This window comes from Sphaerodactylus townsendi, linkage group LG09, assembly GCF_021028975.2.
Source record: "Sphaerodactylus townsendi isolate TG3544 linkage group LG09, MPM_Stown_v2.3, whole genome shotgun sequence".
NCBI lineage: Eukaryota > Metazoa > Chordata > Lepidosauria > Squamata > Sphaerodactylidae > Sphaerodactylus > Sphaerodactylus townsendi.
Genome location: NC_059433.1, coordinates 57,472,465 through 57,484,729, shown reverse-complemented (window position 1 = coordinate 57,484,729; position 12,265 = coordinate 57,472,465). Strand labels below are relative to the sequence as shown.

At 45.0% G+C, this 12,265-nt stretch overlaps 1 protein-coding gene across 6 annotated transcripts in view; it reads right to left on the bottom strand.

The window, feature by feature from the left end:
• CHD7 (chromodomain helicase DNA binding protein 7) overlaps positions 1 to 12,265 on the bottom strand; it is a 202,266-nt gene that overhangs the window by 33,465 nt on the left and 156,536 nt on the right. For all 6 annotated transcript variants that reach the window (XM_048508624.1, XM_048508629.1, XM_048508628.1 and 3 more), the window contains one exon: positions 3,449 to 3,659. In XM_048508624.1, the coding sequence (XP_048364581.1) occupies positions 3,449 to 3,659 (211 nt within the window). The remainder of the gene's footprint in view (positions 1 to 3,448; positions 3,660 to 12,265) is intronic.

Below are 12,265 nucleotides of genomic sequence, written 5' to 3'. Positions count from 1 at the left end.
GAAAACACCAAACACACTGAACTTGCTGTAAGCAGCATTACACCACTAAGCTTTCCTATAGTATTTCACTCAATATTGGAGACCGAAGTGTTGTCACAAGGTCAATAATAACAGATTATAAAGGTAAAAAATGATTATAAAAGTGAAAATAATAAAGGTAAATAATAATAATAATGGTAATGGTGCCTCCACCAGTCTCGAACACAGGGCCGGGGGGGCGGTGTCGCATTGTTCATCCGAGATACTATCCCCTTTAGGGCTGCCCCTGTCCCGGAGATCATTGGCATGGAGTGTGTCGGCCTGGAGTGGTTGGCCCCGGAAAGTTGGCCGTCCTCCTGGTGTACCGGTCGCCTAGCGCACCAGGAGGCGGCCTGCTGCAGTTGCTAGAGGTGGTGGCTGACTGGGCATTGCGGTTTCCCAGACTGGTTGTCTTGGGTGACTTCAATGTCCATGTCGACACTGCCTCTTGTACAGTAGCTGCGGACCTGGTGTCATCCATGGCGGCACTAGGCCTCTCCTTGATGAACTCTGGCCCCACTCATGAGGCCGGTCACACTCTGGATTTGGTCTTTGGTTCAGGGGTTGATATGGCCGTATCCTCTATTGACAGAGTGCCATGGTCCGACCATTATGCCCTGAAGGTTCGGGTGGACATGCCCCACCACCCCTGTCTAGGCGACGGACTGATTTATGTCCGCCCGCGGAGACTTATGGATCCAATTGGTTTCCTGAATGCTCTGCGGGAACCTGAACCTGCCGGCACACTCGATGAGCAGGTGGCAGATTGGAATTCCCGTCTTGCCGATGCCATCGAAATAGTTGCTCCCCGGCGACCTCTGCGTCCACGTTCTCGGCTGGCCCCCTGGTATATCGAGGAGCTACGCCAGATGAAACGAGAACTCAGACGTCTAGAGCGGAAGTGGAGGAAGTCTCGTGACGGAGCGGCGCGAACATCTTATAGGACGTTTATGAAGGCCTATGAGTTGGCGATGAAGGAGGCGAAGAGAGCTTTCTTCTCCTCCTCTCTCGCGTCTGCGAGCTCTCGCCCGGCACAATTGTTCCGTATGATTCGGTCTTTGACCTCTCTACCTCAGGGGTCCACAAATGATCAATTGGCTATTAGCTGTGAGGCATTTATGAGCTTTTTCGCAGATAAAGTCACGTCGCTCCGCCAGGACCTTCCCGCTACTTTGACTACAATTAGTGAACTGGAGGCTCCCTTGTCGTCTTCTGGCCCTTGTTTGGCCCGGTTTGCCCTGCTCTCTGAAGCCGCTGTTGACAGGGCCCTGGCTGCTGTTAGACCTACTACCTGTCCTCTGGATCCGTGCCCCTCCTGGCTTGTTAAAGTTTGCCGGGAGGAGCTACGACCCCACCTGTTGAATATTATCAATGGCTCCCTTGAGCAAGGAGTCTTTCCGGGTGGGTTGAAGGAGGCAGTGGTCCGCCCACTCTTAAAAAGACCATCATTAGATCCGGGAGATCTGGCCAATTACCGCCCCGTCTCGAATCTTTCGTTTCTGGGGAAGGTAATTGAGAGAGTGGTGTTGGAGCAGCTTCAGGGTTTCCTGGAGGACACATTGGCTTTTGACCCCTTCCAGTCCGGCTTCCGTGCTGGGCATGGGACGGAGACCGTTCTCGTCGCCGTCACAGATACGCTCCGTATGCAGCTTGACCGAGGCGGATCGGCGCTGCTGGTGTTATTAGATCTTACCGCAGCGTTTGATGTGGTCGATCACGACCTTTTGACCCACCGCCTGGCCGCTTCCGGAGTGCGGGGCACTGTCCTTCAGTGGATTGTCTCGTTTCTCCGGGACCGGAGTCAGCAAGTGTGGTGCGGGGATCAGGCCTCCCGAAGGTGCCCGCTTCATTGCGGTGTGCCCCAGGGTGCGCTCCTATCCCCGCTGTTATTTAATATCTATATGCGACCCCTTGCTCAGTTGGTACGGAGCTTTGGGCTGATCTGTCACCAGTATGCTGATGACACTCAGCTCATTCTGTTGATGGAGGGGGGAGCGGCCGCCGCCCCTGCAGCTCTGCAGCATTGTTTGGAGGCGGTTGCTGGTTGGTTGCGACAGAGCAGGTTAAAACTAAACCCATCGAAGACGGAGATCCTCTGGCTAGGGCGCGAGGGGGAGGTTGGGGATTTTCAGCCGCCGGTGTGGGAGGGGGCCTCATTGGCACCGGCCCCCTCCGTTCGCAGCCTGGGGGTCCACCTGGATTCGTCTCTTTCAATGGAGACCCAGGTGGCCCATACAACCCAGGTTGCGTTTTTCCACCTCCGTCAGGCCCGACGGCTGGCCCCCTTCCTCTCCCAAGCGGACCTGGCCACTGTGATCCATGCAACGGTCACCTCCAGGCTAGACTATTGTAATTCGCTCTACGCTGGCCTGCCCTTGCGCCTGATTCGGAAGTTAAAGCTGGTCCAGCATGCGGCGGCGCGTTTACTTACAGGAGGTGCCTACCGTGACCATATTCAGCCTGTACTCCGCCAGCTGAACTGGCTTCCAGTGGAATTCCGAATCATCCACAAGGTATGGGTGTTAACCTTTAAGGCCTTACGCGGCCTGGGATCCTCGTACCTGCGGGACAGCCTTACCCCATATGTCCCTACACGGCCTCTGCGTTCAGCAGAGGCCAATTTGCTGGTGGTTCCCAGCCCCTCAATGACACGGCTGGCCTCCACCCGGGCCAGGGCTTTTACGGCCCTGGCCCCTGCCTGGTGGAACACTCTTCCTCCAGCTGTCCGGGCCCTGCGGGATCTTGGAGAGTTCCGCAGGGCCTGTAAGACCGAGTTGTTCCACCGGGCTTTTGGGGAGGCCAGCTGTTGAGGGTGAGCGCCCTCTTTGTCTTTCCCTTTTAACATCTTGGGAGCTGTAATTAGATCTACCGCCCCCTCTCTGGGAGGAGTTTTTATTGTTAGTTTTAAATCCTGGACGCCAAGTGGAATGCTGTAGTTTCATGTTTTAAATATGTATATTTATACTGATTATTTATTGTTATTATTGTTTCTGGAATATTATTTTGTTGTTCACCGCCCAGAGCCCTCAGGGGATGGGGCGGTATACAAATGTAATTATAAATAAATAAATAAATAAATAAATAAAATTAAAAAGGTAAAAAATAATAAAAGGTAAAGGTAAAAGCAGCTTTGTATATTAATAAGAACTTTCCCCAAAAGAACTTCATTCAAATTGAAAACAAGTTTTAATTCTATCCATAATGTGTATTAACTGTTGAAATAAATTTGGCCATAAACAAAAAGGTTATGATTATAAGCAAAAGGTTAGATACAACGAAAGGCACGATTACTGATGTACAAAATCATTTTCCTAGTTCATAATGTTAAGTGTCTCTGTTTCATTGTTTCCTCTCTTTGCAATACAGGTTAAACTGATAGCATGTTGAATATATGCTATTTCCTAGAACCGGATTAGACTGGTGTTCTTACCGTCTTTGAATTAGGTAGTCTTCTAGTATGTCCAAGCAGCGCACCATCTGGGAAAAGATAAGCACCCTGTGGCCACCAGCCTTCAGTTTTGGCAGCAACTTGTCAATCAGCACTAGCTTGCCAGCAGCCTGGATCATTGCCTGAAGCTGAAAATCTGGAGAGTCGGGATTGTGTGTTTCTTTAAACTCTTCCAAAATTTTCTCTTCAGCACCTGCAGAGATTGGACAGCAATATGTGAATACTCTAAAGATTATATTAATAAAACCAGGAACTTGCCTCCCATTCCCCACAGACTATAAGAGTTTTATAGGTGAAGAAATATTTACATAGCTGCATCTGCTTACCTAAAAATAACTTGGAAAAAAAGGCAAGCACAAATGAACAATAAAACCAAAGCTTCCAGCAAACAAGTTTCACAACAACACAGAGGTGCCAAGCCAGAAGTCATAACCAATTACGGGGCAGAGTGTGATGGAATAATTAATTAGGAAATTAAGGACAGAAAGACAATATCTAACAGCTAGGTGAAAGATGTAACAGTAAAACCAATTTCTGTTCAAGTGTCTGAAATATATCACTATTACCAGTCAAGACTGCAATTTCTCATAGAAGCAGCATTCTGGTAAGATATAAATTTTACTTCGAATGCCCTGATAGAATTTATATGAGGGACATATTAAGAGCCAAAATGAATATTTTGAATGAATGAATGAATATCCCCATGAGACAATCCTATTGCCACAACATAGAAAAATAAAAGCGAAACAGACCAAGATCAGAGTTGCTCTAATACTTCACTAACTGTGAATTAGCACCTAATTGGAATGCCTGGAAGAATTGCCCAGTTGAGAAAAGTTGCACGAAGGTTTAGCTGCACTTCAAAATCACACTTAAAGCTACCAAATGCTTTTAAAGCAATCTGTGCCCTTTTACACTATTGTCCATAATTTGCCTTTGCAGTTTTGCTTTATACATGTCTTGCTAATGTGATAATATATCTAAAAATGGAACAACTTGGCAAAGAAAAAATAAGATCATATGTAGTAGTGTACGATTTTGTAAACTTCAGTCACCTATATTACACAAGATCAAACCAATATATTTTCAGTTAATACGCAGGCCCACACATTATGTTCACTAATATTTCAATTTTAGTGTGGCACGGTCACTGCTTGAGGGTGCTACAGTTGGGTGTTTAGATTTCTTTTAAAACCTTAATAGGCAAATGTCCTATCTTAAATGATATGCTGATAGGATAAACTTTTGAGATCAGTCCAATGACATCTGACTGAGGACACAAGAGTGGTGATCTCAATGTGATGACAGTGTCAGCTAGAGACAGGATATGGATATTCTCATAAACCTGGAGAGGTCTTCTGGTTGGAACTCAAATAGCATTCAGCACACCAAACACCAAGGTCACATGATTTGTCATCTTAATTTTTTTAAATTACTACAAAAAACTTTCCTATGTTAAAACTGCACTAATCACGTTAATCACACCCTCTCACACAGATACTTCTCTGAGCTCTCTTCACTTATTCTTTCACTTGCTCTGCCTCTCTCTCTTGTCCCCATACCTGCTACTGACTAGACTAGTTCCTCCCCCCTTAAACCCAGCACACCACCACCAGAAAGCTAGCAAAACAGGCCTAGCTGCCAGCAACAATTCTCTGTTCATCGATTCCCGCATCCACCTACCCAGCAGTTTCACTCCCTTGTTGTCAGTGACATTCTCAGCTGCTTCTCCCCCACATCATCAAAGTGGCATTCAGCTGCCTGTCTGTCCTTGGAGAGGCACTTGACTGTCTCCCTCCTCTGTCTTGTTCATGGGCGCTTCCTTTTTTCCTTCCTTCCTTCCTTCCTTCCTTCCTTCCTTCCTTCCTTCCTTCCTTCCTTCCTTCCTTCCTTCCTTCCTTCCTTCCTTCCTTCCTTCCTTCCTTCCTTCCTTCCTTCCTTCCTTCCTTCCTTCCTTCCTTCCTTCCTTCCTTCCTCCTTCCTTCCTTCCTTCCTTCCTTCCTTCCTTCCTTCCTTCCTTCCTTCCTTCCTTCCTTCCTTCCTTCCTTCCTTCCTTCCTTCCTTCCTTCCTTCCTTCCTTCCTTCCTTCCTTCCCATTATCAGCATGGTGTCTCACAGGTAGGGGAGGTCAAGCTGGGGGCAATTCCCATAGTGCTTCCACTTCTAAATGCAGTTCTTCCTTCCCACTATGTCTCTGGCAGCTCTCCAGCTCACGTCCATGCAGCTGTGTTGTCTGCACTTGTGGTGGTGTTTTTGAGGATGATTTAAAACCTCCAATGTATTTTTTAGAAAGTTCTCAGATTTTTCTGCAAACTTGGGGGGTCACTGAAGTGTGTAGAACCATCTGTTTTCTTTCTCTGTGGCCCCAATCTGGGAATTTAGATATCTGAAAATGGGGGCCTTTACTATTAGAATATATGATATTAAGGTTACCAATCTATATTGTATCTCAAAAGGAAGTTGACCTTAATGTATAACAACCCCCTTAAAAGTATTAGATGTTTTTTAAAAAGTGCTGGAGCTGGCTGAACCAAATGCCTCCACCAGTACTGGTGGTGTAGTAGAGTCCACCTGGCTCAGATCCAGCTGCACGGGGTCATTATCACTGTGGTCTAGTTCCAAGTAGAGCAACCTCTGCTGTGCAACCAATACCACAGAGGTTCAACTTGCTCCTGGCTGCTATGGCCTTCCAGGACAGAAGCCTATTAGGAATGTTCCCAGCCCTGGCCTTTTCATCCTTATATGTCATTGCCAGGGTAAGAATATTTTCTTTGGTGGTCATATTCCTATGGAACAGGTTGCTAGATGGAGCAAGAGTAGCTGCGTTGTTTAGGCAGGATGTTCCTGTCTTAGTTTTAATACCAGAAGAGGTTGCTGGTTATGTTGTATCATATAAGGTGCTGGTTGAGTTTTAAAGTGTTAGGCCCCTTCCGCACACGCAAAATAATGCGTTTTCAAAACACTTTAACAACTGTTTGCAAGTGGATTTTGCTATTCCGCACAGCTTCAAAGAGCAGTGAAAGCAGTTTGAAAGTGCATTATTCTGCATGTGCGGAATGAACCTTAGATATTATTGTAAACTTGTTGGAAAAACCAGGGAGAGGTATAGAAATCTAGTAAGTAGTTTCTTCATAAAGAGGAGATGTGAACAAAAGATTACTCTCAGGTATCCTCCTCAAGACTTACAGGAAACTTTGTAGGTAAAGGGAGGAAACAGTTATCTGAGCCCATATTTTTATCCTCCTGTGACCTTTAAGAAGATCTAGTTCAGCGTTACAGCAACCCTATGTACTGGTTTACAGTCTGTTGGGCTTGTTAAAAGCACAATCTTACTTTTCTGACAACAGTAATAGAACCCAGTATCTTCATTTAAAATATTTCCATCATATATAACAGCAATCCAAAATGCACTGCAAAAAATGCACCTAACTGTTCAGATCTATGTATTCAATTTGGCTAAAAAGAATACCCAATAAAAATACAAACTGATGCTGAGCATCAAACTTATATTTCAGTATAAAACTCTTGACAGTTTTCCAGCCAGCAGCTTTTATGAAATCAACATAATTAATCAGAATGCTTTTGTTACAACAGTAAGACATAACTCTACAAAGCTAGATGCCACTGATACTACATGCTTTATCTTGAATTAGAGTTTATAGAAATCTGCTGTCAGTTTGCTTAACAGGATAACAATAACTGGACAATTGAAAAAGACTGCATTTTCTGTTAGAAACTTTATCTGTTGAAGATGGAGAATTCTTGCCATAAGAATGTTAAGAGGATGTCGGCTTGATTACAACGAAGTCAATCTAGTTGAGCACCCAAGTTTCCGTGATCAACCAGATGCTTTTGAAAGCCTACAGTTAGGACATGAAGGCCAAGACGTCCCACTACTGTTGCCCAGCAAATGGTATTCAGATGTACACTGCCTTTGAATGAAGAGACCATCAGGGCTACCAAACCACTCGCAGTTGTTTCCTCCATGAATTTATCCAATCCAAAGTGAATGCCAAGAGCCACTGTGGTTTAGTAGTTAGAATGTTGGACTAAGATCTGGGAGACCCAGGTTCAAGGCACCATTCTGTCACAGCAACTTGCTGGATGACACTGGGCCAGTCACACACTGGCAAGCCTAGCCTACCTCACAGGGTTGTTGTGAAAATAAAACGGAGGAGAAGAGAATGTTGAAAGCTACTTTGGGCCTTCACAAGGGAGGAAGACAGAGTATGAATGAAGTTAATCAAATAAAAACAACACTCTTTAAAATCCATACAAGTCAGGACCAGGTAACTGTAAATGCCAAAAGATAATGATAGAATATGGGAAGTATATTTAGCCTGTCTGTCCTTAATGTACACCCCATCAAGTTCATTGGGTGACCCCAAGTCCTATTATGGGAGAAAGAAAAAAAATCACTCTATTTTATACCCTACATAATTTTATAATGTTGCTGTTATGACCCTGATTAGATTTTTCCTCCTAAATGTAAAGCTGCAAACAATTTATTTACCAGTGCTTGCATGGAAGGCCCCTTTCTATATACGTTTCAGCTCTACTGCATCCCTAAATGCACCCCTAAAGGAAGTATCCCTAAATGAAGTAAAGTTACCAGCACTGTACACTGTATTCCAAAAATCTATACAAGAACATTATGATAATGGCTATTTCAGTTTTTCCTAATCATCAGTAGCACAGAATTTACGATTTCTACTGCTGCTACCCATTTACTGAGACAACATTTTACTGAATTATCCACCACAACCCTACGATCTGTCCTGGTAGGTCACTAGCAGATGGATTCCATCAGTGTATGGGAGGATCCCACAGAGTATATATACTTGTGCAAAACTTCTAGGCAAGCAGAAACACAAGAAAGTAACTGAAAGTAGCCTCTGGGCTAAGTCAACTTGACCAACTTCTCTTATACAAGACATAGTGCACAGCATAATTTAGCACCACCCAGAATAGTAACATTTTTTGAGCAAACCACAATGCACCACAAAGCTGGCCTGAAATATCTAAAAGCACTTTGTTTTTTGTATTTATTTATTTTATTACATTTGTACCCCATCCAATTCCCAGCTGAAGTAAAAGTTAAAATCCAATACTACATCAAGTAGAATCGCAACATTTACTGAAAATGGAACAAATCAGTGTTTCATCTTACTAAACAGTAATGTCTTGTGTTAAGTAAAGTTTATCTTCTGCTATTTCATGGCAAGATCAATCCTATATGAAAAGTTAGGATTTTTTTGGTAATTTCTCAGAACAGCATGGACAACTGGAAGAGCTTGGCAGATAGCTAGGAGCAGTAGTACATTTAAATATATACAACTTGACTCTTATTGAGACCAAAGCAGGGAGCAAAGGAATGGTAGTCTGCAGCCTGAGCTATGCAAAAGGAATTGCAGAGGCCACGAGGCTTAGAAGGTGCTTTACCTACAGGGTTGTTTAGCAATGACAGGAGATGAATTAGTCAGCAAGGTATTTATAACAGTATGCACACTCTGTTGAAAGGCAGGAAGGTACATGCACTAACAGAATCCAGGATGACTTCTATTAATTGGATAATCTTGTAAAAGGTAAGGTGATATTTGCTTCACTAACCCGAATTCCAGATCTGCCAGAAGACAACATATGATGCAAATATGTTGCATGAAAGAAAAGAGGAGTCCTCCATGAGAAGCCAATTATCTATGTGGGGAAAGATGGTGATTCCCTGGTGAGGTAGATATGTTATTACCATTGCAATGCATTTGTGAATACTTTTGAGGCTGTTTGAGAATTAAATTTAGACGACTGCATACTAATACATGTGCTTTCTGACTGTAAATGGAGAAATGTGATGCTGTGGTCAGATAATGGAAAAAATAGGACTTTGATGTCTATGGACACACATTCCCTTGATTAGTCATAGGAGGACATTAGATTTTAGGAAAATAGGCTCCCATTGTTTGATGGGAATTTTGAAGTATCAGGAATAAAATCCTATCCCTTTGAGGATACAACAAGACAGATTCTATGGCATCCTTCTACTATAAAGACATGATCTCTTCTAGCACAGTGGGATTCAGGCTGACAACTGCTGTTTGGAGAAGGCAGTTAAATTCCACAGTGAAGCAGATATGCATGATGATTGGAATCTGGCTAGCTAGAGTAACTTGCTCCAATTCTTGAGAGATCTCAACTGCAGTGTAGAATGCTTAGATAAGGAACTTATATGAAAAATCAAAGATCCTGTCTGTTTTTTATTTACACATATTTAAGAATATAGATGTGCAACGTGGTCAGGTCCTAAATCTTAACAGGAACAAGCTCCTTGCGCAATAGTCATGAATGTTATTTGTTTTATATATTTGAAGTATTAGTATTCCCACCTTTGTCCTGTGCATCTCAGGACCCAAGGCATGTAACAGCAATACAAAAACCATTTGATAAAACTAACATTTAAACAGGCGACATAAAGCACTAAAAACCAATCCAAAAACACTTTATGGGGACCTGAGAGAGCTGTGTGAAAGCAGTAACATATACTGACTGGGAGAAGTGGTTGAGGAGTTCATTGAGAGGTCAAGTTGAAGGGCCATATAGATATAAACCAATGAGGAATATCTTCAAGCAGGGTGTTTCCTCTTTGCCCAGGCTCTGACTGTCACAAAAGCTCTTGAGAAAAAAGCTCCTAAACTCCTTTGGGAAGGTGTTCCAGCAGCTCCTCTGAAAAAGCTTGAGCCAGGTGTGTTGTCAAAAGTGCCTTAGAAAATGGAGTGTCCGGGAGCGGGGGTAGCCCCCACCCACTCCCCGGACTTTCACCCCTGCCCGGCACAGGTGGACCCCGTCCCGGCCTTGCGCCCCTGCCCGCCGCGGGTGGCTGCCTCCTCCCCAACAACTGGCGCCGCAATGGGGGAAGAGGCCCATCGCCACACCGGTGCGGGTCGGGAGTGCTCCGAGCCCGGTTCCCGGCGCGACGAAGGGGCGGAGCGACTCCTTGCCGCCTCACCTGCGGCCCGGCCAGCTGATGCGGCGGGCGAAGAGCTCAGCAGCGGGAAGCGGCGTGCCGAAGAAGCCGGGCCGGACGAGCCCGGCCAGCTGAGCCCTGTCGGGCTGAGTGCGGGGGCGGGGTTGTCAGGCCGGAGCTGAGCTGCCGAAGGGATAAAAGGGAGCGGCCTCGGCATAAGGAGGAGGAAGGCAGGCGAGACAGGGGGAAGGGGTGTGTGCTCGCGTGTGGGAGGAGGGAAAGGAGGGAACGTGCAGGAACAACAAGGAGGAGAGGAGGGAAACTGGAGAGAGAGAGAGAGAGAGAGGGTTTCAGAGAGGCAGGTTTTGGAGAAGAGGAGAGTCGGTGGCCGAACGGAAAGGGTAGGGACTGGGAAGCCAGGAGAAGTCAGCAGCCCTCAGGCAGGCAGGGAGGTTAGCCTCCTCTCCCTGCCTGGGTTCTTGCGGTCCCTTGGTCAGTTGTGGGCAGCTGGCACAAGCTGTGGTTGAAGCGGCTGTCCCACTTAGTCCACTCCCCGGACAACGGGAGTGAGGCCGGTAGTTCCAACAGCCGGGCAGGGGAAGGTGGGTTGGCAACAGGGGTCCCAGCGGGGACCCCGCCCCGGGCGCAGGACAATGGAGGCTCTGACAACAAACCTTGCTGGTAAGATCAAAGCTGCCACATGCGAATATGGAGGGAGAGGTGATTCTTTACATTTGTTGGCTCAAGTTCTCAAAAGGCTTGAAAGGAGGTAATTTAAGGTGGTAACCACAAGCCTCTTTATTATTTCTATAGTACTGTTTATATGAAACATGTTTCCTAACATTTATCCAAATGATTCCGAACAGAGTATGGTAGGGCAAACACATTTAATAGCTCATAAAGTGTTACTAACCAGTGAATTAGCAATAGCTAGGCAGCATTAAATACTTCTTGAAATTAAGTTCAGAAGATAGTTTGCATATTCCTCAGAGGGTTCATTCTCAATGACACACCATAACTCCACCCCAAACTTCTGCATTCACAATCACTTTGTATCCCTTAGGTACCTCACAAATTGTCCCTTTGTACAATGCTGAAGAAAGACTGGGTAGTGCAGTGGTGGCGAACCTTTGGCACTCCAGATGTTATGGACTACAATTCCCATCAGCCCCTGCCAGCATGGCCATTGGCCATGCTGGCAGGGGCTGCTGGGAATTCTAGTCCATAACATCTGGAGTGCCAAAGGTTCGCCACCACGGGGGTAGTACAATGAACTTGAACCAAGAAGAAATGAAATTTTTAAAGGAAATTCTATTAGCCTAATTTATCACATAAGGTAGTCATAAGAATAAAATGGAATAACCCCATGAAGTCTTAAGAGTATGGTTATGCCCCTATTGTCAATAACAGATTTGTTCATGATGGACATGAGCTTGTCTGTTCTGGTCACACATTCACTTCTCCCCTCATCTATGAAACACAACGGAAGATCTACTTTTGGAAGTCTTATATACCATGCCTTCCAAATATGTGTACCAGGTTAAACTGGAGTTTATTTTTTAGTCCCATACTAGGAATCTTCTGGCTGGTAGGGAACAAATTCCAGATTGTCCACAAACTGGAGTTTAACTGATGACTTTCAATATTAGGAACTTGTCAGTCATGCTTGACGCATGTGACCAAGTAAACTGGGCCCCTGAACATTATGGACAAATATCTGACATCTGGGTAGATCCTAAAATAATAGAAATGTTAAAAACAATACAACTGTTAAAAACACTTAATTAACATTGTTGTTAACACCATTCTACTAAAAAACTTGAACTGAAAAGGAGCCTTCA